This window comes from Wyeomyia smithii, chromosome 3 (assembly GCF_029784165.1).
Source record: "Wyeomyia smithii strain HCP4-BCI-WySm-NY-G18 chromosome 3, ASM2978416v1, whole genome shotgun sequence".
Lineage (NCBI taxonomy): Eukaryota > Metazoa > Arthropoda > Insecta > Diptera > Culicidae > Wyeomyia > Wyeomyia smithii.
This window is the reverse complement of record NC_073696.1, coordinates 218,193,853-218,220,377: the sequence shown is the minus strand read 5'-3', so window position 1 is coordinate 218,220,377 and position 26,525 is coordinate 218,193,853. Positions and strand designations below refer to the sequence as shown.

Genomic DNA, 26,525 nt, shown 5'->3' with positions numbered 1-26,525 from the left:
TGTGACATGTTCGTTTGGGTCACAACATTCTCTTCGCATATCTCTCCTTCTGAGTATCCAGCTTTTTACGCACCATAATGGCGGACGCTATAATGGAAAAGGCCACATCATCGTGCAATGATCTGTAGAGCAACATGTCAAAAAAGTCTATCTACTTTCATCGATTTTCTTGATTGACTTTTCATTTGTTTAATAGTTCAGCTAAAGTAACTATTCCCAACGGGGTTTTTATTTAAAAAGCTAGACTAGATTCTCCGCTATCAAATTCGGTTTATTCGCGTTAAAAGAGATTTCGAAGGCTGTTCGCACCTACGTGAACTACCGTATGTAATTGTCAAAATGTGCGTGATGACAAAAGCAAAAATATTTCCTTCTATTTTTTCGCATGCAGAAACCAAACAAATATCAGCAACACCGTCAACGCCAAAGTAGAGCAACATGTCAAAAGGGTCTATCTTCTTTCATCGATTTTCTTGATTGACTTTTCATTTGTTTAATAGTTCAGCTAAAGTAACTATTCCCAACGTGGTTTTTATGTAAAAAGCTAGATTAGAATCTCCACTATCAAATGGTGTGAAGGACATATCATGAAACGAGTTTAATAAGCCGTGGCGGTTGAAAGAAACCGATCGATAAAAAAATCGATCAAAGCAGATAGATCCTTGTGACATGTTGCTCTACATCTATTGCTAGACTGCAACTGTTCGGAAACCTGCTAGCTGACATCCCGCCATGTTTCAATGGCTAACATCTCTAAAATATGGATTTTTACGTAATTTGTGTACGACGCCCAACATAGGCATCACTTAGTGAATCTGTGTATCCAGCTTTTTACGCGCCATAATGGCGGACGCTATAATGCAAAGTTCGTAATAAATTACCCACACGCTCACTCTGGGCTACTCAGCGGCTGAGTTGAATTTTAATCATTTTTGTCAGTTGTTCGAAGACGTCAAAAAATGAGTAGAATTAAATTGATCATGGCGGCAAATTTACTCTAAATTGGATGACTGGTTTTTGTTATTTTTTTGCAATTGAAAGCAAACCAAGCAAACCGTCTGAAAAAAGGAGGAAATGTTTGAAATTAGTTGTTATCGGTAGGTAATTCATAATTTGAAATAGTTGACTGCAACTAATGCCAATTTTTCTTTTTCATCGGGACTCGTTGGTTGGATATACACGCTCATTTTTTGTTACTCTAAAGTGAGTTAGATATCACCCACTTTTGAAAAAAGTGGAGGTACCCTAATTAGGGTACTTTTACGGTTACTCACTTCTGAGTAAGGGCGTCATACGTCAAAAACTGAGTAGAATCTACTCTGTTCATGCAAACCAGAAATTAACGAAAATGAATACAAGTTACCCAGTTTGCCTAAATACGGAAATTTAATGATTTCTGTTTTTTTGTAAACCTGACTCAATAAATAAAATAAATTCAGAACAATCAAAAACACAGATTTATTTTTCATCGAAACATTAGAAAATTTACTAAATCATTCCCGTGTCTTCATTGAATCCGGCACCCACCCGGTTGACAGTTGCCCGTGAACTGTGACTTACTTTTTGTGCCAGATAATCCGTCATCATTCGTCACCTAATACTGCGAAGGATTTAAATTGCATCGATTGTTGAGCACTGTACATCAATACAAATGTTTCCGTTTGTTATCACGAATAAAAGTCCGGCTTTAAACGGCATCGTAGAACATACAACATGCGGTTGTTCATTTTGAAGAGATCTTTTAGGTGTTTTCAAATCCTCTGCAATACTGATGTTGGGCTGAAATTATTAATTGGTTAGGAAATTATTGATTTGATGACAGATCAGATACTTACTGCTAGCCAACGAATAAAAAGAGACACCAATTGTTCTTCGGAAACCGATAATATTGCTGTTGAAAACTTTTGACATATACATATACTCAGGGCGAGTAAACATCATGGATAATAGCTCAAAACTGAGTAAACATGGTAATTATGAAAATTTGGGTTCATGTTACTCAATTGTCCAGTACTCGATTACTCACTTTTTGACATTTTGCATAAGAATACCAAACTGAGTAGATCCTAATCAGATTAGAGTTAAAATAAAGCAGCGTGTACGGCGAATAAATTCAAAGATCTCCCGTGTCCCGGCGAACAAAGGTAAATTTCTTGAAATAAGCCTCTTTTAAAATAAAATTAATTAAAAATGCAAAATATAATAATATCGAGTCAATAATGATAATTTTTTCGAAATTCCCTCATTGAAGCTTAAAGTACTCGTTTTTGAGTCGAAAATGAGTAACTTTTACGCATTGCGCATCAGGTATAATATGGGTAATATTTACTCAATTTTCACAACATTCGGTGGTTCTCAAAAATGAGTAAAACAACTTCTACTCAATTTTGAGTACATACGGTTTTAGCGAAACTGATTAGGTTTTGACTCAGTTTTGGGTTATCCACACATCCCTGTCATGAACGTCATCCCCATACATTTCGCTTGAAGCCGTTTTTCTCTGGCTCTCTGACTCGATTATACGTCAAAAGGCTGTCAGTGCTTGCGAAACAGCCGATTAAGCACCGTCCATGCCAGATCAACTGTTGCTGCAAGTGGTGTAAAGAACTGCAGAAAGCGAAAAACGATTGTTTTGTTTTGAACGTTTCATGGATTTTGTGCAGGACATAAATGGTCACGTTCAAACATGTTTCAACATGTTCTGGATAGCCCTACATTCAATATAGTTAGAAGCACGCAAAAAATCTGTACAGTAACACATGCGGCACAATGAACGGAGCTTATGACTATATTTCCAACAGTAGCGCCATCATCATCGGCGGCGGCTTCAGGAAACTGTTGCCCTGTCATCGGTCTGGTTATCCAGAGTGAGCGTGCACCCTTTTGACAACTCTGCTTACGTCAGTCTACAGCGTCTACATCGCTCAAGTACAGATCTAAACTCAAAGTTCGTTTAAATCAATTTTTACCAGACAACTTTTATGCTCCAAAATCACATTTTTCGTTTAATTTGGCGATGCTCGGCATTGTAAACTATTAGAAATTACCTATGATCGATATCGTGTTTCAAATTTAAAGAATAGAGGTCGCTACATCAAGCTTCGACCGTTACAGCGTCTAACGAGTTTACTCACAATTTCCCTTGGTTTAGTCGATCAGTCGTTTTTATTATGTACTGTGAGTCATATTCAAAAGTACTTAAATACAGTGTACAGTCCCGAAAAAAAATTTACGATATATTTTGTGGTCAAAACAGTTAATGGACAATACTTTTTATTGTAACCATAAAAAACATGGTATTTTTACTGTAAGCTTGCGAACGTTTGTTGTTATTACCATGTTTTAACAATGTTTTTTGTTGTTGAATCTACCACCAACAATAATTTTACCATGAAAAACATCGTCAGTGACTTCTAAATGTATGGGAAAAGTGCCTGAAAAAATGCTGTTAACCCTCTAGTGCCCAAGTTAATTTCTAGATGGGTTTCGGTAAAATCACTATGAACTATTATAAACACTTTTTAAGTATTTATTGAAGCTTTTCAGAACTTCGACTGAAGCCCGCCAAATGGCGGTATTGGGCACTAGAGGGTTAATATACATAACAACCCCCCTTTTTCATGGTAAAAATGGCAAAAACAATGTTTTTTATTGTTCTGAACAATGATATTTAATGTAAAAATGATGTAGTTACAATAAAAAACATGGTTAAATTATGGTAAAACTATGTACAATTACAGCAAGTTTTGAGGTTTTTTTGATGTTATTTTTTTCGGGGTGGCCTCAAGGCAATAAAAGAAGAAGTACCAGAACAACCCGGGGTAAAATTAGTAACCGACACCATCCTAACCGCCATGCGTTCAAAGGCGATTCGGATACGTTAGTACCTCGGCGAAAAAATTTTAAACTTCTGATTTAAACCGTGATCGCGACCCGCATGATTAATAACCATAAACGGATAATAATCCATATGGTTCAACGATACCCCATACAGTCGGGACTATATCCCGAACTAAGTGTTAGGCACGTTTTATGGTTATTGATTATGCGGGGATGTTGATAGGGGTTTCGGCTACTGATTCATACATTTTCCGCTGTATTTACTGCCCTTTCTGGATTAGGAACGTGTAAAAAATGTAATAGTGATGTGCGGTTTTTATAGCCGAGCAAACGTGGACTAGGCTTCAAGATTCTTGTGTCTTGTTCGAACTGCGGTGATGCCGATATTTTTAACTGTCCTCTAATACATAATCATGCTCTTGGGTTAACTCTTGGACCGAACATGTACGAGTTTTGCGTGGGATCGGATGCCAACCGCATCGCAAGTTGCTGAGCATCGCATGTCCGATGTCTCGAAAGAGGCCTTACATCAGACAAAAAAAGGAAGAAGAGGAAAATAAGGCCCAGGAAGCGATTCTTAAAATTTATAGCAATTTGAAACTTCAAACGCGTTTTTCTCAAAACCATGTTTTCAAAATCGGCGAGCAGTAGAACTAAAAAAAGGTTACATCCGATTGACTTGAAATTTTAACTGTAGTTTTTTCATTAGATTATATAGTGAAGTACACACGATTGATTAACAAAAACTAAAGTTATAAACAACCAAAGTCGATTTTTTTGTCGAAACAGATTTTTTTTTCAAACCGTTGCCATTTTGCGAAGAAAAATTCTAAAAAATATCATCATGTGTACTTCACTAGCAACACTTATGTAGATAATGAAAAAAATTTGTTTTGATTATAGGTATAGTTGGGCACGACTTCTACTGCTCTCCGCGGAACAACTTAAAAAAAAGCGATTCACGGCAATCGCTGCACAGCCGCCATTTTGTAACAAAAATAGCAATAAAAATATTGTTATCTATTCTGCAAGAGTTGCTCAATCCAATGTTATATTATTTATATACCTTACATCTCAAATGTCCTTTAAAAAAATCATGAGAAAAGCCTTGTTTTTTGAGCATTAGGTGGATATTACCCCTTAAGCATTTGAAATAAATTTTTGATGCCATGATGAATTATTCATATGGTTGGTTTTGACATTTTGACGGCAGCATTTCCCTATAGACACTTTATATAGACCTGCGAAGTGAATGACAGCAACACAGGAATCGCTGGTTTTCTATATTGTTGTTATTTGTTTGATATGAATTTTTCATTATGTTCATTTTGACTCGCTCGTTTGACCGTTGTTTTGGCTCGCTGCGATGCAGTCCGCAGGTCTATCCAGCTTTTTACGCCCCATAATGGCGGACGCTATAATGAAAAATTCGTAATATGTTACCTACCCTTTTGACAACTCTGCTTACACGCTGCTTTATTTTAACTCTAATCTGATTAGGATCTACTCATTTTGGTATTCTTATGCAAAATGTCAAAAAGTGAGTAATCGAGTACTGGACAATTGAGTAACATGAACCCAAATTTTCATAATTACCATGTTTACTCAGTTTTGAGTTATTATCCATGATGTTTACTCGCCCTGAGTATATGTATATGTCGAAAGTTTTCAACAGCAATATTATCGGTTTCCGAAGAACAATTGGTGTCGCTTTTTATTCGTTGGCTAGCAGTAAGTATCTGATCTGTCATCAAATCAATAATTTCCTAATCAATAAATAATTTCAGCCCAACATCAGTATTGCAGAGGAATTGAAAACACCTAAAAGATCTCTTCAAAATGAACAACCGCATGTTATATGTTCTACGATGCCGTTTAAAGCCGGACTTTTATTCGTGATAACAAACGGAAACATTTGTATTGATGTACAGTGCTCAACAATCGATGCAATTTAAATCCTTCGCAGTATTAGGTGACGAATGATGACGGATTATCTGGCACAAAAAGTAAGTCACAGTTCACGGGCAACTGTCAACCGGGTGGGTGCCGGATTCAATGAAGACACGGGAATGATTTAGTAAATTTTCTAATGTTTCGATGAAAAATAAATCTGTGTTTTTGATTGTTCTGAATTTATTTTATTTATTGAGTCAGGTTTACAAAAAAACAGAAATCATTAAATTTCCGTATTTAGGCAAACTGGGTAACTTGTATTCATTTTCGTTAATTTCTGGTTTGCATGAACAGAGTAGATTCTACTCAGTTTTTGACGTATGACGCCCTTACTCAGAAGTGAGTAACCGTAAAAGTACCCTAATTAGGGTACCTCCACTTTTTTCACTTTAGAGTAACAAAAAATAAGCGTGTACGTCAGTTTGACTCTTCATGTGTTTCGCGAGAAAAACAATTAATCTGGCAACATTAATGTTGCCAAAACTGCAGAAATCATGAATCTGACGTAAGCAGAGAGGTTCACAAATTACGAACGCGCATTATAGCACCCGCCACTATGGTGCGTAAAAAGCTGGATATATATACACGGAAAACGAAAAGTACCCAAATTCATGTCGATTTCACTCAACGGAGTCGTTCCGTGCAGGAAGCCAATTTTGAGTAATTGTAGATTAATTCAATAGTAGGTGTATAGCACTCAGTGTAATAATACGTCAAAAACACTCAACGTTGAGTTCACTCTTCTATACTTTATCTTGGGTAGTTTCATTCAATTGATTTAACATTATTTGGAAATAGAAAATAATTGTAAAACAATCTATAAAATCTATCTTAGTATTTATTCAAGTACCTTTCAATTTGGGATCACTGGTTCATCAATTTTCCTTGTTAGCGCCTCCGCTTCAGCTCCATTCTCACAATTCATTGTTAATCTTGTTTTTAATTGACGGCTATTATTAACAAACAGATGCACATAAACCGTTCTTCACTTAAAATCACCAATTCAGTGCCAAAACCACCAATTTTTACTAATATTTGCCACTTTTACGAAATCAATCTCATCACTCGGGTTTTCAATTTTTCAACCAGTTTGATTTTTCATCCAATGTTGGGTTCAAACTACTCAACGTTGGCTTTTTATCAAAACACCGCCATTGAGCAAAAGCATGTTTTAAATCTATCAAGTTGAAATGACACAGCGTTCGCATTGCAAAATTACCCAACACGTACACACTTAATTTATCTCGGCAAACTTCCCAACAGCTGATTGAGCTCGGCGAAGTTTTAAACGAATGTTAGCAGTATATTTTGACGAACATTCAGCAAATATATCGATTTACCGTAAACCAGCAAGTATTGACGTTTCGTTTGCCGAAGTTCTTAAAAATTCTGCCGAGAACTTGTAGAACATTTCGCTGAGTTTATCAGCTGTTGAGTTCTCGGCAATAAAAGTGTGTAAGTTGTATAATGTTTGCATCATTTCAGGTAGTTTGTACCCACCGGTTGGGTTGATTTTGTTTTCCGTGTAGTGTTTATCCAGCTTTTTACGCACCATAATGGCAGGTGCTATAATGCGTGTTCGTAATTTGTAAACCTCTCTGCTTACGTCAGATTTGTGATTTCTGCAGTTTTGGCAACAATAATGTTGCCAGATTTACTGTTTCTCGTTCGAAATACATGAAGAGTCAAACTGACGTAAGCAGAGTTGTCAAAGCTGCAAGGCAGAGCTGAATGCCACCACGGGTCGGTAATTGGCGATTACCGAAGGCCACGGAAGTGCTCACTGCTAGCAAGCAGTCCCGGAACATCAGCGGGAGCTAGCCTAGGTCGTGGTGAGATTCAGGCACTGGGCCGCTGAATTCTCGCAAAAGCCACACTGGCCGGAAGCAGCTCCGACGGAGCGAGTAGTGCCGCTCCCACCACCCAAATGCACTTTACCGCCCAATGGGACTGATGCCAGTAATGTTCCCAATTACGGCAACTGGTCGCATCACTATAGGATAAGAGTCGGATTTCGTTTTCGTACCATGATTTTGGGCTGGCACCTGCGCCGAGCTCCCTTAGTAATGTCGTGTGATAACGGCTTGAAACGGCGAGATAACAACCGGTGCAGGGGTCTCCGTCCCGTAAAACCTGGCAGGCCTTCCAGTACGTTCCGAGTCCATTGCCGGGTGGGAACCCGGCAGGAGTAGGATCAGATGTCTTTTCCTGACTTGCGCCGGTCGGGGGTGTCATAGTTGCCCATAAGGCGCTATGGCAGCCGCCCCTAGCCATGGCCTCACTGCTCCGGCATAGACTACCTTGGGACCATTTAGGCGACTACTCCATTATGGATAAGGATAGCGGCTGGTAGGGGGACCCAATAAACAAAAATGTTCAACTCAAAAATAAAAGAGACGGGTGCGGAGGGGTTACCAAATCCCTTCGCACGAGGTGGCATCCAGCGGTCTCCGCAGAAGAAGGCGGAGACGGATGCGGCGAAGTCTGGAGGTGGAAAAACGGCGAATCCGTCGGTGTCCACACCAGACATCTCGGTAGACGATCCCTTGCTAGTCAAGGCCGTCGAAAGGTGTATGGACACGCGGCCAAGAGTGGCAGCGCTGTCTGAACAACTCGATGCCATAATCGAGTTCTTGGCGAACAGGCGAAACATCGCTGGCGACCTGAAGCAGAGCCTCCTCCTGCTTCGGAGCACCATTGATGAAGCCAGAAAGGAGCACGAAGAACTCGTAGCTCGGGTGAAGGCGGCCGAGAAAGCGGCCAGGACCGGGAGGGCGACTGCATCTAAAGAGGTGCAGACAGACGCCCCCTCGTTCGCGTCGGTCTGCTCCACGGGGCAGGTCGCTAAGCGAACGAGGCAGTCCCCGGGGGAAACGGCCCCCGGGAACACCAAGAAACGATTGGTCGTGCTACTCCCACGGGAACACACGCCAACCGGTTCAAGGTCCACCGCGGAAAAGGCACAGGTGGAGGCTACGGGCAACCCTTGGACTACCGTAGAGGGTAGGAAGCGTCGGAAAGGTGCGACGCGACATGATGGCGGAGCGGCCAGAGGACCAAAAAAGGTCAAAAAGGCGCGGAGTAGGGGTGATGCCCTCATACTCAAGACGGATGGGTCGAAGTACTCAGAAGTCTTGAAGAAGATGAGGGGGGAAACCCAGCTCAAGGATCTGGGGGCGGATGTGCGGAGTATCCGCCGATCTCGCACTGGCGAGATGATACTTGAGCTCCGGAAGGACGCCAAGAACAAGGGGGCTACCTAAAAACGGTAGCTGAAAAGGTCCTAGGGAAGGAGGTGCAAGTGCGGGCACTCACCTCAGAAGTGACTCTCCAGCTTAAAAACCTGGACGAAATCACTGAGGGGTGCGACATTGCACAAGCCCTAAAAGCGAAGTGCGGGGTGGAGGTGGCTAAGGAGTCAATCCGCCTCCGCAAAGGTCCGGCGGGGACCCAGATAGCTACCTTCCGACTACCGTCGGCGGACGCTAACCTGGCCCTGAAAGAGGGCAAGTTGAAGGTCGGCTGGTCTGTATGTCCTGTGGGCATACTACAGCAACCAGACATTTGCTTCCGGTGCTTTGAGGGCGGACATAAGTCCTGGACCTGCAAGGGGCCCGATAGGAGCCAGCTGTGCAGGCGATGTGGAGGTGCAGGCCATAAAGCAAAGGACTGTGTGGAGTCTCCCAAGTGCATGGTATGTTCCGGGAAACGGGACGCCAAACACTTAATGGGAGGCCCCAGGTGCCCAGCCGGTAAGCCGGCTGCGAAACCACGGGCGTAAGGGTGACGCAACTGAACCTGAACCATTGCTTCGCGGCTCAGCAGCTGCTACACCAAGCAGCCACTGAGTCGTTGTCGGACATCGCCGTCATATCGGATCCCTACCGCATCCCTCCCGGAAACGGTAACTGGGTTGCGGATAAGTCCAGTTTGGCGGCCATATGTACGACGAGCAAGTTCCCGGTTCAGGAGGTTGTCTCAACCTCAGAAGAAGGGTACGTAGTTGCTAAGGTAAACGGAGTGTTCTACTGCAGTTGCTATGCTCCGCCACGTTGGTCTACCGAAAGGTTCACCCAGATGGTCGACCTCCTATCCATGGAGCTAACGGGCCTAACGCCGTTGGTGGTGGCGGGCGACTTCAACGCTTGGGCTGTTGAGTGGGAAAGTCGCTTCACGAACCAGAGGGGCCAGATCCTGTTGGGGGCTTTTGCAAAGCTCAACCTAGATCTGGCCAACGTTGGGAAAAAAAGTACATTTAGCAGAAATGGTGCGGAGTCGATCATCGACGTGACGTTCTCCAGCCCAGGACTGATCAAGAACTGGAGGGTAGACGATGGCTACACTAATAGCGACCACCAGGCGGTCTGTTATAGTGTAGACAACAACGAGAGGCGGCAAGCGACGGGTAGAGCCAACACTCCGACCGTTCGCGGGTGGAAGACATCGCACTTTGATGCCGAGGTATTCGAAGAGGCAATGAGAAGGGAGCGCGAGGGGGGCAGTTGGATCCGCCCGACTGCTGACCAACTAGTTGCTATGCTATCGCGGGCGTGCGACGCCACCATGCCTAGGACTCGCCAACCTAGGAATGGAAAGCCACCGGTTTACTGGTGGACGGACGCGATAGCCGACCTTCGCAGTGCGTGCCTCCGTGCAAGACGGAGGATGCAGCGTGCGCGAAACGAAGAAGAGAGGACAGAGCGCCGCGCAGCATTCAGTTCGGCAAGATCGATGCTAAAGAGTGCGATAAAGGCCAGCAAGAGGGCCTGCTTCGATAGGCTATGTGCGAGTGCCAATACAAATCCGTGGGGTGACGCCTACAGGATCGTAATGGCCAAGACTAAAGGCGCGCTGGTGCCTGCAGAGCGATCACCAGCGATGCTGGAGCGTATCATCGAGGGACTCTTTCCACGCCTCACGTCCGACGTTCCAGTATCTCAGACATAGACCAGAGATGGTCGGCCAACCTGCCGAGCATCCAATCCGTGAGCGACGACAGCCGTGTCGAGGCAGGGGAGGAGGCAAGGGTTACGAATGAGGAACTCATCGTGATCGCCAAATCCCTAAAGGTGAGCAAGGCACCGGGACCGGATGGTATCCCTAACCTGGCGATCAGGCTGGCGATAAAAACGGCCCCCGGGCTGTTCAGGGCAGTCATGCAGAGGTGCCTGGATGACTGTCTCTTTCCGGACAGGTGGAAGCGGCAGAGACTGGTCTTATTGCCGAAGGCTGGGAAACCGCCAGGGGACCCATCGGCATATAGGCCTATCTGCCTACTGGACACCGCGGGCAAGGTGCTTGAGAGGATCATCCTCAACAGACTGGTGAGGTACACGGAGGGTGTACACGGTCTGGCAAGTAACCAGTTCGGCTTCCGGAAGGGCAGGTCCACGCTGGACGCAATCTCTTCCGTCATCAAGACGGCGGAGGTAGCAATCCAGCGCAAGAGAAGGGGAATACGCTACTGCGCAATCGTCACGCTCGACGTGAAGAATGCGTTCAATAGTGCCAGTTGGGACTCCATAGCGCTCGCGCTCAGGAGCATCCATGTACCGGTGTCGCTGTACAAGATTCTGGAAAATTATTTCCAGAATCGAGTACTTGTTTACGACACGGAGGAGGGTCAGAAGTGCGTCCCAATTACCGCAGAAGTTCCGCAAGGTTCTATCCTGGGCCCGGTGTTGTGGAATGTCATGTATGACGGAGTGTTGAAACTCAAGTTCCCTGTAGGGGTTGTGATCGTCGGCTTTGCAGACGACATAACGCTGGAGGTTTACGGCGAGTCTATCGAGGAGGTCGAGTTGACGGCCGCGCACTGTATACGCAAGGTCGAGGACTGGATGCGCTCCAGGAAACTGGAGCTCGCGCATCATAAGACGGAGGTCACGGTTGTGAACAACCGTAAATCGGAGCAACAGGCGGTGGTCAGAGTCGGAGACTGCACCATCACCTCGAAGCGATCCCTGAAGCTCTTGGGGGTTATGGTGGACGACAAGCTCACGTTCGGGAGTCACGTCGACTATGCCTGTAAGAGGGCCTCATCGGCTATTGCAGCACTATCTCGTATGATGTCCAATAGCTCAGCGGTTTATGGCAGCAAGCGAAGACTTCTTGCCAGCGTGGTTTCGTCCATACTTAGGTATGGTGGGCCAGTGTGGTCCAGAGCGCTAGGTACTAACAGTTACCGTGGTAAACTGGAAAGTACCTACAGGCTCATGTGCCTGAGAGTTGCGAGTGCGTATCGTACGGTGTCATACGATGCAATCTGTGTCTTGTCCGGCATGATGCCTATCAGCATCGCCATCAAGGAGGACAGAGAGTGTTTCGACCAACGTGACACAAGGGGCATACGAGGTACCAGAAGGTCATTCTCGATGCTCCGCTGGCAGCGGGAATGGTCCAACTCCACAAAGGGCAGATGGACGCACCGACTCATACCGGAGAAGTGAACTTCCACCTGACACAAATCCTGTCAGGCCATGGTTGTTTCAGGCAATATCTGCACAGGTTCGGACACGCGGTGTCCCCCATGTGTCCCGAGTGCGTGGAGGAGGAGGAGACTGCTGAGCATGTCTTCTTCGTATGCCCCCGTTTCGCAAGAGCGAGGAGCAACATGATGGCTGTGAGCGGGCCTGGCACTACTCCGGACAATCTAGTCCGGAGGATGTGCGACGACCCGGACATCTGAAACGCGGTCTGTGCGGCCGCCTCTCAGATTGTTCTGGAGCTGCAACGTGTGTGGCGGGTCAACCACCAACACGCCAGTGGTAGCTAATTACCAGTCTCCAGGTAGTTAGCTAGGAGGTTATAAGAGTAAAGAGGGTGCATCACGCACAAAAGCCACTCCCCGACGTAATACTTAACCGTCGTTCCGGGAAGACCAGGGCTGGAGACTGGAGGGGTTTTAGTGGGTCGGGACAGGGATCAGTAGGTGTCTGGGCGAGTGTAACTACCCCAGCATCTCTTCTCTAGTCTCATCCCCACACCCTGAGTTCTCTTCTCAGGTGTCTGTTTGCAGATTTCCCCGCCACCTTAAAAAAAAAAAAAAAAAAAGAGTTGTCAAAAGGGTAGGTAACATATTACGAATTTTTCATTATAAGGCAATCCACGGGTGAAGTTTGTTTGCTTGTACGTTTGTTGTTGTTGCTGTTTTTAAAGCTGCAAAACCAAAACCGAAATCTTTCAATGTCGGCAATAATATCAGAAGTGATTTTTTATTGTTGTATTCAGGATTGGCACTCGCGGTACTAGAGCTACCAATCGGATAACATTTGTTTTTCACGCTTCTGGATCCGGATTGCATCCAAGTTGCGACCGATCGAACATACATAAAGGTCTCATAAGTTGAAAACAGACTGAAATCAGCTGATCGCAACTGTCTCGTGGATTCAGAGATGCCAGATGTTTTTGAAAAATGTCTGCAACTGCTCGAATAACCAGAAAAATGTGCTCGAAATCTGAAAAAAATCTATCCGCGATCCGAAAAAATTTCGCTCGCGCAGGAAAGTCTGTAAAAATCTGCACACATTTCAAGAAAATCTGCGCAAATATGAGGAGATTCTGACAAAAATCTGCAGCAACGTGGAAAAACTGCAAATATCTGCAAATCAATAAATATCTGCACACGGACTCCAAAAATCTGCGTTTTGCAGACAAATCTGCACATTTGGTATCACTGCGTGGATTGCCTTATACCGTCCGCCATTATGGCGCGTAAAAAGCTGGATACATTTCCCTGGTTGTAGCGGTTGGTCCGAGAAATAATACTGGCATCTTTGGTCATGTGCTACTCAATTAAAATCGGGAATTCCTAAACATTCTACATATACACATTAATTATGTTGTTATGACTCATATTGGTGTTAGACGGGTTGCACGATAAGCAAAGAATTTTTGCCGTTTCTAGTTTCGTTTGTGAAAGGCGGTTCCTGAGGTGACACCTATAATACTTAAATTTTGGACTGTTAACACCTCAAAAAAATAATGATGTAAGTTTTCACTGTCATACATATAGCATGCTTATTAAATTTTAATTCAAACATTGCGAGTGCGAAAATATAACGTGATAAATATCTATTTTAATTTTAGAGGCGTATTCCGCTTCCTGTTTCTGATAGCCCTGGTATCAACCGTTGTGGCCGAGGTTTACAGATGTTTTCTCGAGAACGATGCATCTACTGGAGAGGAACACTGCGTTTTTCGAAATGTGCGTTATTCAACAACTACGAGGGATATCTCATTTGAAGCGCCATCAGGATCGGCGCTACCGCCTCGCGTGACGTTTGAAAACTCCTCTTTGATGCACCTCCCTGATGAATTTCTGCAAACATTTGCTGATAAACTTAAGGTTTTAAAGGTTGAAGGATGTATGCTTCGTTCGATAACAATAATATACAATATGGAAGCTCTGTACGCTCGAGGCAACTACATTACGGAAGTGAAAATTTATCAGGATAGATCAAATTCGCTTATACGAGAGCTGGATCTCAGTGCAAACCGTTTGAAAGACTTAAGGGGTATTTCTAGTTGCAAGAATTTGGAGGTTTTGAACTTAAGTAGCAACGAGGCATTGGCAGAAGAATCGACGATAGATTTGTCTACTTTTGCAATTTTTAAACAACTCCGAGAACTGTACCTGTCCGATGTGGGAGCTTTTTATCTAGAAAATAACGATTTTAAGCTGCCGAATTTGCAGGTACTGGATTTATCCAGAAATTCTCTGATACCATCTGACCTGCGTGTTGATAGTCTGTCGCAATTGAAAGCATTAAAGGTACTCAAACTGAACGACAATAACATGGCTGAACTGGATTACGGTTTGCTGCCAGATCTGAATTCCCTTACGACTGTCTACCTCAACGGGAATAATTTCCGATGTGATACGTTGCGAACTATGCTGAAATTTTTACATGAAAGGAATATTGAAACACCTGCGGAATTGTATAGCGGCTGCCAGTCTCATCAGCAAGAAGTTGATGGTATGTGTTGCGCAGACCATATGGTTATCCCACCTAAGCCAATTCCGAGTTATCCAACACCCTCGATTCCAATATACACCCACGGTACCGATAGACCGACTGACATAATTCCTATAGATAACGAGATCGACGACAATGCGACTAGTGTTGCCCAGAAGGTTGATGATATCTGGCTGTGGAGTACGGTGGCGTTTGCGATTACTCTAGCTATAATAGTCGCTGCTGCAGGATTCGTCTTGTATCGCAAGCGTCAGAACGCAAGATAATTCTTTTCGTTTATTCCAAACTACAGTACAAGTATTCTTGTACTGGCGAATCTTAAAAAAAAGTGCTAAAAACATGCATTTTATTTAGTATTGGTAAGGAGCAGTGTTCAGTCCGTTGGATAGAATCTACTCAGGTAACAAATGGAGGAGCAAAGATCAACCATATTATTGAACTCTTCCTATAGAAACGTTGATCGACGCCGCCCATTTAACTTTGTTGGCGTTCCAAAACATACGTTTGCCATTCGCTCGAAAATAGAAAGATGTTTTGTATTTTATATTAAAGTTTGAAGATGAACGCTATACCAATAAAGGTAAAGATATATTGTAACCATTTTTGTTTTAAAAAACTAATCTGTAATTCCGATTAGTAAGCGTTCCATATCGTGGCCGTGCACAAGTTTTGACTTAGGTGGGTGGAATAGAAAGTTCGAGTTTTAGGGGCGTATCAATTGTGAAAAAATCTTGGGGGTGTTTGTAATATGTTGGGGAGATAAGAAATGATTCATAAATGCATTGTGTACTTGCTCATGCTATACTTAGAATAAATGATTAGTGCATATCGCAGGATATAACAGAATACAAAACTAGTGGCAGCTGCTGAGTGAAAGAAGGACCGCATAATTGATGTAGGATTCGTTAAGCTGGTTTCAGGAACGAACTTGAAAATGGTCTTTCTCATTAATTAGTCTGCTTCATACAAGATTTTTTAAAAGGTAACAAAGATGTGAATTCAGTTACTGTATGGAGTCAGAAAATAAGTGTTCAGTTCATACGCATATTACTGTGCTAAATTAGGGCAGTGGTTCCCAATGTCCTGCAAGTCTTTTTTGTTTCACGTCTTAGTCCTAGTTCGTCAGGGGTTTTCTTCGTCATAATTTTTGCTTCATTTCAATGAGAAATATATGGCGAACAAAACCCCTGCTGAAGTAGTCCCACACCCTACTGCCGTTATACACAAACCCCTATGCACGCTGGGACAATTATGCTTGGAACGGCAGTATAAGTGACGTAGCTTTCGAGGAGAGAGGGGGGGAGGGAGTGCAGCAAATATGAAATTAAGAAAAAAAATTTTTTTTATCACTGTTTTGTCTGTTTAAGGTCCTTTTTAATACTTTTTTGTCTTGTTTATGATACAATGTATGTTTTTGATAATGAAATTTGCGAAAAAATTGTCATTGGTAAAAAGCTGCGTAATTATCCAGAGGAGGGGATCTTCTAAAAAACTTTAAAAAAGCTACGTCATTTATGCATGCTTTATGAAGTTTTTTGACGATGCATGTAGATAGGTTACTTGTTGCTGACACAAGAATCGCTTTCCGCAAAACTATTCAACATGCCTTCATTCGAGCTTCAAATCAAATTAATATTAGACCCACAAATATATTTCACGATAAATGAAGAAGCACTGTTCGAGCAAAAAATATTTTGTCACGAACGTGCTACATTTCTTGCGTAGTAAACCAGAAAACAGTGGCATGATTATCTACTTGCATCTCCCATATCTACAGAAAAGGTATTTTTAGTACTAATAACCTTTAAGACGACAGAATTCTACATATTGGTAGGGTGTGGGACTAGTTCGTCAGGGTTTTTTTTCGTCATAATTTTTGCTTCATTTTAATGAGAAATATATGGCGAAGAAAACCCCTGCCGAAGTAGTCCCACACCCTACATGCTTCGAACAACTTCGAAATGGAATTTATTTTCTTTCAGCGACATTTAATCAAACTAGATAAAGCTGAAATCCGTTATAATACTCACCTCAGTGGAAGTATGAAATAATTTGGTAATACTGATCTTGCTATAGTTTGGTTTCCCCAACAATCGCTAGGTTTACTTCATTTTAAATGGCTTGGAGCCAAGGCCATACTGTATGCCATATTATTTATTAACGCTATAAAACACAATTTACAGTTTCTTCAAATTTAATGAGTTTTGAAAACATGTATCTGTTCAAACTAATATTGAAACAAGAAGAAATGATGCAAATGAATAATATTAAAAAAAACTTTCAGAATTCGTTTAGCTGGCATACACTCCAGCTTTATCTCTGTGCCTGGAAGCGGCTAATTTTTCACTGTCTGTTGAGTTAGATCTGCGTTTTCGCTCCGACCGCTCGGAGTGCGAACGACTGGTTCTGGATCGCTTTGACTCATCACGATAATGGTTTTGATCTTTTCGCGATTTTCTTGATGAGTTCACGTGCGGAGATGCTCGTCGGTGCTTGTCACCGGAACTCTTCTCAGTCGAGGTGGATTTAGACCTGGAGGATGCTTTACGATGTTTCCTCTTAACTGGCGAATTGGAACGACTTCTACTAGCAGAACGGGAGCGCCTGCGGTACGGATGATTGCGAGAATGAGATGGCGATCGTGACTTCGATTGCTTGCGCAGTTCGTGGTTGTTGGTTTGCTCTGTTTCCGCATCAATATTTTCATTTTTGTGATTGCTTCTTTCCATTTCCTTCAAATTTCGATCTTCTTCTTCTTGTTGCTTGCGCAGCTGTTCACGCACTTCTTCCTCGATTTCCTTAGCTGATTTAACTAGCTTGTCGGTTTGCAGTACAATTCGATGCTTCCGAAATGATTCCGGAACGGTTTCATCTTCTGGTTCTTTCGAGTTTGTTCGTCGTGTGTAAGATCGGTGACGATGCTTCGATCGGTGGCGATAACGTGATCTGGACCGTGTTCTCGATCGGGACTTTGTTCTTGATCGTGAATTTCTTATTGTAGAAGCAAGGTGCTTCGACGTTGGCTTTGATACCTGTACCAACTTTTTTGATTTAGATTCCGATCGACGCGACTTCGATCGTGAGCGATCAGATCTTGTTCTAGATCGACGTTTCGATCTAGATCTAGAACTAGATCGAGATGAACGCGATCGTGTCCTTGAACGACGAGACCGACTACGACCTCTCGAACGACTACGACTTCTGCTACGAGACCGCCTGCGATGTGACCTGGAACGTGATCTGGATCTTGACCGCGAATAGGAACGCGTTCTTGAGCGATCTCTGTCTCGTTCGCGATCTCGTTCGTGGTATTCGTAATCACCATAATCGTCTCTATCACGGTAATTTTCGTATCCGCGCCCACGATAAGCGCCTCTACCTCGGCTTCTTGGATATCTGGGACCACGCGGAGCTCCACGAAACCCGCGATATGCCATGGCACTAGCATAGTATCCAGCCCGCTGTGCATAAAACGGATCGTAAGCGTATGGATACCCTAAAGCAGCCCAATCGAATCCAGGATACATTCCAGGATAGGGCGCCGGGGGCATCGCCACTGGTGCTGCGGGATAAGGAACCACTGCGCTGGTCCCCTCTTGAGGCTCTTCAACGCCTTCGTTTTCTGAAATATCCGAGTTGGTGGTGGAACTAAGATCGGAACTGGATTTCTTCTTCTTCTTTTTCTTCTTCGGATCTACGGGATAGTCGTTGAGAATACTATCATCGGAGCTTATACTGTTTATGCTGGGTGATCGAGATCGGTTGGCAGAGGTCCGACCAGATGTTCCTAGAAAGTTTTTCAATAAATTTCCATCTTTTACACTCTTCACGCGGACGCGCATTTTCTCCATCTCTTTTTCTTGGGTGGCTTTCAGTTTGTCCGCCTTTTTGTTGAAAACTGATTTGTTAGCGGTTTCCTTTTTCAGAGCATTGCTGACTTTGCTTGATAATAAAGCTTGCTTGGTCTGTAAAAAAAATTATCAAAAATAAATAGTTTTACACAAAAAATGCAGCACGTCTATATTTTTGAAACAATGCCATTTTTTAAGTTTTTTACCTTAATTCTTTCAAACAGTGCATCCAATAATCGAATACTTTCTAGCTTTCGTTGAGTCTCCATCAGTTTTCTCTCCTCCTGCAGGATTTTAAGGCTAATTTCATCTGACTCACGCTGGCGCAGCTTCTGCAAATGTTTCTCCTTGCGGCGTTGTTCGCGTTGCATTCGCTTTAGCTCTTCCGCTTTGAGCAGCTCCTCCTGACGCTTTCTGTGGAATACACAAGTAAGAGACATACAGAATTGATCGGTGACCCAGGAATGCGCAATTTTCCCGTGGTCATCGTAGTTTTGCAGCTGCGTTAAATTACTAACTTGCAAATACTTGTCGAAAAAATGGCTACATTAGATACCGCTGTAGAAAAAAGGATAGATAATCGAGCATTCCAGTTGTCTTTAGAATCAAAGCCAACGAGAAGCAGGATGTTCTATGGTACTTGTTACATATTGCCCCAGAAAATTCCATATTAAAACAAAAGCCTTGAAAGGATAATAGATCTCAGAAAACGCAAACCTCTCGCGCTCTTTTTTTGCCTCCTCTTCTGCGACACGCTTCTTTTCCTGTTCCTCTTTTTCATGATCAGTTGCAATTAACCGATCGCGAACCACTTTCCGCTTCTTGATCGATGCATCACTCAAGTGTTTGGTGCGATCAAATTCCACCGATATTGTGACAGCTAAATTTTTATCCGACTCCTTTCGCACTAACTTCATACCCCGGAATTCGTCCATCGCCTTGACGAAGCCAACATACTCGCTAAACTGAACATATCTGACAGAACCAAAAGATAATAATGAAATAGAATAAATCGAATTTGTCTGGATATTGCCGACTCACCCTTCGAAGTACATCTCCTGATCGAAGCTGAACTTTTGCATCCCAGACATGTGCGACTTCATCTGTGCCCGATAAGGATCACAAATAGGAATATCAACACAGCGAACGTCGCCAAATTTTTCGAATATCCGCTTGAAGATACTTTCACTTGGCTTTGCGCCGTCATCATTTTCTTGGTGACGAGGGCAAAACCATTTAATCGGTAGATTAGACAAGTGTATCGTATCTGGCCGTTCGCCCGCTTTCATTTCGTCCATATTTCGAGCATCACGAAAAAACGAATCCCAATCGTGCCTCGTTGGGAAATCATCTTTTGCCTCCGAGGCTCGCAGCTTCACGGATTCACTGAACCCGGCTAGACGAATAGGACGTCCATCCAGTCGCCCCAGTACATGCCGCAGTTTGCTGCGATCTTCAAGTTCTCCCTCGAAGCGGATGAAACCGACGGTGCTTTTGGACACCTGTGATAAAGAACGGATCTGTCAAGGATTATGATAGTTTACTGGAAAATCTTTACAACTTCTTACCTTTAGCATTGAAAATTTATCCGGCAGGATCATTTGGCGCATTTTTTCCATGACCTCATAGTTAGATATGGTTTTACCGGTAATGGCATTTGGTAGTGCCACCGATACATTGAACTTCGATGAAGGTTTGAGATACAGGCTATGCGGCAGATACAGCGGCACACAATCGCTGACATCTTCGATGGTCTGTATCATTTTATCGTCGTTTTAATTTTTTTATATGTCCATTCACATGAATTCACACCATATTTTTCGTAGCAGTTCAAAATCCAGTAACAAATAAAATAAATTAAAAGAATAAAGCAAATCAAAGATTAGTGCTTTCCAACACAATTTCCCCAAGTAATCCTGTAAAAAGCAAAACACTCCCGGTCCCTCCACACAGCTTCTATAACTATCGACACGCAGATATATTGAGGGCGTAGCGACGGCCCCGCAAATTTTTCTGTTCTCGATGCCCCTTTGAAATTTGCTCAAACCCGACCGTATGTTCCGGTTTGCACTTTATACACTAGATGTTTCGGTTAACAAACACTCGTAGGTTTGATTTTTCGGAAAAATCTGTTCAATTAATAATAGTTTTCATGTATTTTTTATGTTTTCCACTACTATTCGAAGCTGTACATCACTTTTTCATTTTGATTTTGACTTTTGGCTTTCACGTAGTAGTTTTTGACAACTGGTTAAAAGCGAGCCTGATAATGTCATTTAACGGATAGTTGATCGCAACCTGGTGCGGCAAACAGATTATACACCGAAAATAATTCAGTTCGCTCTACACGCTTGAAAATGAATAATTATATTAGGAACTGTCGTTTTTGCTGATATTTTAGCTTGTTAATTTCAACTGTAATGAAACTTAATTTTATATAACACAACTTTTAGTTGGGTAGGATAAAATGGCATGCTGAAATTAGCAGAGCTGCCCTGCTAAACCGTCCTTTGAAATTATTGAAACAGTTCCTCCAACAATCCTCCAACGATAATATAACGTCAATGAGCTATGATATAAATAGAGGGGCCCCCAAAAATGCAACGATAAACACTTCGTAATATTGAATATTGTAAATATTTCGCAATATATCAATAGTGTCTTGCCCCGAAGGGTGTAACATCAACAAAATAAAATGACAAGAGAAAACCTCTATAGAGCTGTTCGATATCACTCAATGCGTCAAATGAAAAACGTTTTGGCGTTCTCTCTCTTTGACAGATTATAGCTTGGCATTTCGTTTTTCGCTCGCACATCATAGTCGAGAAAAAAGCGCCGGAATAGAAGAAAAAGCGGTCACTCTCAAGAGATAGTGGTAATATTTTCTACTTATAAATTAGTTCAGATATATTTATTCATTCAATTAGTTAGTACATTTCAGTTAAAATATAGTTTTCATAAAGATATTTAAAAAGCAAAAGCTTTTCTTTTGGATAATTTGTATCTTTTCGTTCAACTTTCAGGAGTTGTTAGCGGCGTGTCTGCAATTGCTTGGTTAGTGAAGTGCAGGTTGGGACGTGAGGTAAAATTACAAAGCGAGTGATTAAATTTCTATCGTTTAGAACATTTAATACCAGCAATGGGCGATCGCGGTGATGGAGGTATTCTGCTTCGTATTATTTTTTGCGCAAATATCGAATTAATAATTGCATTATTTTTCGTAGCTGAGGCTTTTGATGATGCCGTTGAGGAGCGCGTCATAAATGAAGAGTACAAAATATGGAAGAAAAATACACCTTTTTTGTATGATCTGGTCATGACGCATGCACTGGAATGGCCGTCACTAACCGCACAATGGTTACCCGATGTGACCAAACCAGAGGGAAAAGATTATTCTGTGCATCGATTGATACTGGGAACGCATACTTCCGATGAACAAAACCACCTGCTTATTGCTAGCGTGCAATTGCCCAATGAAGACGCTCAATTTGATGCCAGTCATTACGACAATGAGAAGGGAGAGTTTGGTGGATTCGGATCTGTTTCTGGTAAAATCGAAATTGAAATTAAGATTAATCACGAAGGGGAGGTTAATAGGGCCAGATATATGCCGCAGAATCCGTGCGTGATTGCTACGAAAACACCATCGAGTGATGTACTTGTTTTTGATTATACTAAACACCCTAGCAAACCGGAACCGAGCGGTGAATGCCATCCAGATCTGCGTCTCCGTGGACATCAAAAAGAGGGCTATGGTTTATCATGGAACCCAAATCTCAATGGTTATTTGTTATCCGCTAGTGATGATCATACTATATGCTTGTGGGACATCAATGCTACTCCAAAAGAACACCGGATTATTGATGCCAAAAATATTTTTACCGGTCATACAGCTGTCGTTGAGGATGTCGCTTGGCATTTATTGCATGAATCCCTCTTTGGTTCCGTGGCTGACGATCAAAAGCTAATGATTTGGGACACACGCTGTAACAACACTTCCAAGCCATCACATACAGTTGATGCGCACACAGCGGAGGTGAACTGTCTTAGTTTCAACCCGTATTCGGAATTCATCCTAGCTACTGGATCTGCAGATAAAACTGTTGCACTCTGGGATTTGCGTAACCTCAAACTGAAGCTGCATTCGTTCGAGTCACACAAGGATGAGATCTTCCAGGTCCAATGGTCTCCACATAACGAAACCATCTTGGCATCGTCGGGAACTGATAGACGACTCCACGTGTGGGATTTGTCGAAGATCGGTGAAGAACAAAGCGCTGAAGATACCGAAGATGGACCGCCGGAGTTGCTGTTTATTCATGGAGGACACACCGCAAAGATTTCCGACTTCTCTTGGAATCCAAATGAACCGTGGGTCATTTGTTCGGTTTCAGAGGACAATATTATGCAAGTCTGGCAAATGGCGGAGAATATTTATAACGACGAAGAACCCGATGTGCCGGCCAGCGAAATTGAGGCCGGCGCTCCGTGAAAACATCATAAATCATTTCGTTTGTATTTTATCTGCTTCACCATGAGTATCAACGTAAATGTTAAACGTTCACAAATTCCATTGTAAGCACGTAAGAAATCTTGAAGATACATGTAGTCGACTAAACTTATTAATGTTTTTGAATATACCTATAATATGTAGTGATGGTTATCCACAGATTTTAGAAATAAACTTCCTTTTGATAGCAAAATGCTTTTTCTACTTTTTCATCTTGACGGATCGTAGAAGTGTAGATAGAAGTATAGTTAGGGTTCAGTTGTAGAGCAACATGTCAAAAGGATCTATCTGCTTTGATCGATTTTTTGATGTTATTTTCAACCGCCACGGCTTATTAAACACGTTTCATGATATGTCCTTTACACCATTTGATAGCGGAGTATCTAATCTAGCGTTTTAAATAAACCACGTTGGGAATAGTTACTTTAGCTGAACTATTAAACAAACGAAGAGTCAATCAAGAAAATCGATGAAAGTAGATAGATCCTTCTGACACGTTGCTCTACAGTTATCTTTATTAGGTTCTTTTACACGAATGTACTAGATGTGTTCTCTATTTTTATCAATGACATCCTCAAGACAACACCAGAATACTATGGATACGATGCGGCTGTGTTCGCGGCAATTTGACAGTTGGCCCATACATAGGGATACCATCCGTCCTGATTTAGCAGGACATGTCCTGATTTTTAAGTCCTATTTGGGCGTCCTGATTTATTTTTTATATTTTAGCATTTGTCCTGATTTTCTTGAGATATTTAACTTTCTGGTGTGGCAATGAGCAGAATTTTTCAAAATTGCACAATAAGTGTTTCCGATTCCTGGGCACAAAGCTCACTGCGATCGAAATTCTTCATTGGTTGAATCTCGCTAGAGTAATAAGGCAATCCACGAGACAGTTGCGATCAGCTGATTTCAGTCTGTTTTCAACTTATGACAGCTTTATGTATGTTCGATCGGTCTCAACTTGGATGCAATCCGGATCCAGAAGCGTGAAAAATAAATGTTATCCGATCGGTAGCTCTAGTATCGCGAGTGCCAATCCTAAATACAACAATATAAAATCACTTTTGATATTATTGCCGACATTAAAAGATTTCGGTTTTGGCCGTGTTTTGATTTTACAGCTTGAAAAACACCAACAATAACAAACGTACAAGCAAAAAAACGTCACCCGTGGATTGCCTTATAAGACGAATCTCTCACGCGTTGACCGTTACAATTAAGCATCTGGCATTTGTTAAGTTTTAGAGATACACTCAGATTTTTTACTAGGTATTTTTCTACACGGATTTTCGGATTAACGGTTTTTTCACGCGGATTTTTAAATCGAAGGATATTCAAATTACGCGTTTTCATACGCGGAATTTTTTTATTAACTCGTTTCTCCGCGAGGTACGTATCCCCGCGTAAAAAAACTGAGTAAATCAAATATTACGAGTTATATTTGCTCATACTTCGAAGAATAGAATAACTTAGACAAATTTGGGCCCAGAAAAGGTGTCCTGATTTCTAACTTCGACCAGATGGTATCCCTACCCATACATTTTCAGTCAAATTCACGTCAACGCAACACAAACGTATCCATTGTGTTTGGGCCTTAAGGCTGTCGAGTTTACGACGAATCTTTACTGCCGCTCCAAGCATAACTGTCCCAGCGTCCATAAGGTTTGCACAAAATATCGGACAGTTATGCTTGGAGCGGCAGTTTATCTTTGTACTAAATTTCACAACATTGTGAAAATCACCGAGCTCGATCGGCTGGTATAGCTATTGCCAAGGTAATTATTTAAAAATCACTTCAATTTCGAAACCATATTTTTTTGCAACAACAAATTTCTCTTCCTTCCTGCTCACAACTTTAAAAATCTCCGGGCAAGAGATCCATGTCAGGTGGCAACCCTAGTGTTTATTGAGAACCCTTACGACATATTAGATGAAGAACGAACCTTCTTTGTGCTGTATAGCGAGCTTAAGACGTTTAAAAAAAAACGTACGTGGCACTCACCTGGTCTATCGAGATCTCGCCTTAGATCTTGGAAATAAGCTTTTTAAATTGGTCCATAGTGCTCACTTCATGTTTGCTCTGCTTGGCCAGCATGTACGATTATAGATAAATGTCCAGGGGATTAAGGTTTGCGGAGCTGGGAGGCCATAAAGTCTTATCGAGAAAATCAGCCAAGTTCTTCTGATACCCTTGTGCGATATTCGCCGTATGGACCATTCTATTGAAGGACGTCATGATCCTTCCGGTAGAGCTCCCGAAGTTCCGGGGCCACAACCTTCTCTAGAATATCGGCCTGATAGCACATGGCGTTGATTTTCACTTTTTTTCTCGATGGACACCAGTGAGAGCTTCCCACGCCTGGATACAGAGAGATGTTTATGTGGATGGGGGGATGCTAGCCAACGTCGGCGCCAACAGCTGATCATTTTAAACCTTGTACGGCTGTTGCAAGACAAAGGCCGAGAACATACGCAGATTTTTTATGGATTTGTTTCACTTCTACGGATGTACAGTATACGGATAAATCCGTAAAATTTGCAGAGTTACCCGAAATAGTTCTGGCATCTCTGCTTGTAAATTTTATCGCACATGATGGTCAAAAATGACGAGAATAAAAATGACTATTCGCGTTGACGGTGTTGCTGTTTTTGCATGATTTGTTTTGTTTTTGCATGAGAAAAAGAAGAAGGAAGTATTTTTGCTTATGTCTTACTTTACTTTTTACGGCGACAGACCGATTATCGATCCAAAACCGAATTCAGAATACGTCGACATGTCACTCGGTCTTGGGCTGCTATCCTCCAATCTCCCCTAACACCTATTTCGCGGGCATCCTCGTCGACAGCACACATCCAACGAGTGCGGGGCCTAACTCGAAGTCGACGGCCTCTATCGGGATTTTTGCTAAATATAGTCTTCGCTGGTCGTTCTTCCGGCATTCTAGCTACATGCCCAGCCCACTGCTACCTGCTGTGTTTTATCCGCTTAACTATATCCGCCGATTTGTATACCTGGTATACTGGTTCATGCGTCTGCACCAAACAGCATTTTCTAGTTTGCTGGCAAGGATTGAACGAAAAACTCTACGCTCAAAAACACCAAGAGCTCGCCGATCGGCCTCTTTCAACGTCAATGCTTCATGGCCGTAGAGGGCAACGGGAAGAATTAGTATTTTGTAGAGTGCATGTTTAGTGTAGTAGTAGTTCGATAATACATACGCACAACTGTGTGCTGCCACCTTGATAAATTTATATACTTTGGTGTAGCAAATAAATTCACATAGAAACTGGTTAACACGTGTCTCGTGTAATTATTACATTTGGTGACGAAGATTGTGACTTTTTGATTAAATTCGAGCTGAAAAGTGCTAAACACGATAAACTTTT

At 42.5% G+C, this 26,525-nt stretch overlaps 4 protein-coding genes across 9 annotated transcripts in view; 2 read left to right on the top strand and 2 right to left on the bottom strand.

The window, feature by feature from the left end:
- The first annotated feature begins 13,364 nt into the window (after positions 1-13,364).
- LOC129728025 (leucine-rich repeat-containing G-protein coupled receptor 4-like) lies at positions 13,365-15,368 on the top strand. Its single transcript, XM_055686386.1, has 2 exons — positions 13,365-13,781; positions 13,882-15,368. Exons 1-2 carry the CDS (start codon positions 13,777-13,779, stop codon positions 15,035-15,037), a joined length of 1,161 nt encoding a protein of 386 aa, XP_055542361.1. The 5' UTR covers positions 13,365-13,776; the 3' UTR covers positions 15,038-15,368.
- A 1,579-nt stretch (positions 15,369-16,947) lies between these two features.
- On the bottom strand, positions 16,948-20,872 carry LOC129728023 (A-kinase anchor protein 17A). 4 transcript variants are annotated; one of them, XM_055686384.1, is made up of 6 exons: positions 20,675-20,871; positions 20,191-20,376; positions 19,664-20,142; positions 19,340-19,597; positions 18,829-19,036; positions 16,948-18,736 (listed from the first exon to the last, which is right to left on the bottom strand). In XM_055686384.1, exons 2-6 carry the CDS (start codon positions 20,239-20,241, stop codon positions 17,063-17,065), a joined length of 2,670 nt encoding a protein of 889 aa, XP_055542359.1. In that variant the 5' UTR covers positions 20,242-20,376; positions 20,675-20,871; the 3' UTR covers positions 16,948-17,062. The 4 variants fall into 4 exon arrangements, with proteins under 4 accessions (XP_055542359.1, XP_055542360.1, XP_055542357.1 ...); XM_055686385.1 differs by having other exon boundaries at positions 19,664-20,124; XM_055686382.1 differs by having other exon boundaries at positions 20,191-20,872.
- Positions 20,873-21,357: 485 nt separating this feature from the next.
- On the top strand, positions 21,358-23,325 carry LOC129727590 (chromatin assembly factor 1 p55 subunit). Of its 3 annotated transcripts, none has more exons than XM_055685563.1 (3): positions 21,358-21,497; positions 21,646-21,783; positions 21,847-23,325. In XM_055685563.1, exons 2-3 carry the CDS (start codon positions 21,762-21,764, stop codon positions 23,112-23,114), a joined length of 1,290 nt encoding a protein of 429 aa, XP_055541538.1. In that variant the 5' UTR covers positions 21,358-21,497; positions 21,646-21,761; the 3' UTR covers positions 23,115-23,325. The 3 variants fall into 3 exon arrangements, with proteins under 3 accessions (XP_055541538.1, XP_055541539.1, XP_055541540.1); XM_055685564.1 differs by having other exon boundaries at positions 21,411-21,497; positions 21,649-21,783; XM_055685565.1 differs by lacking the exon at positions 21,358-21,497 and adding an exon at positions 21,519-21,548.
- A 2,032-nt stretch (positions 23,326-25,357) lies between these two features.
- Positions 25,358-26,525, bottom strand: part of LOC129729060 (uncharacterized) — a 4,092-nt gene continuing 2,924 nt past the window's right edge. Inside the window, exon 2 of the mRNA XM_055687541.1 lies at positions 25,358-25,497. Coding sequence (XP_055543516.1) covers positions 25,358-25,497 — 140 coding nt within the window. The remainder of the gene's footprint in view (positions 25,498-26,525) is intronic.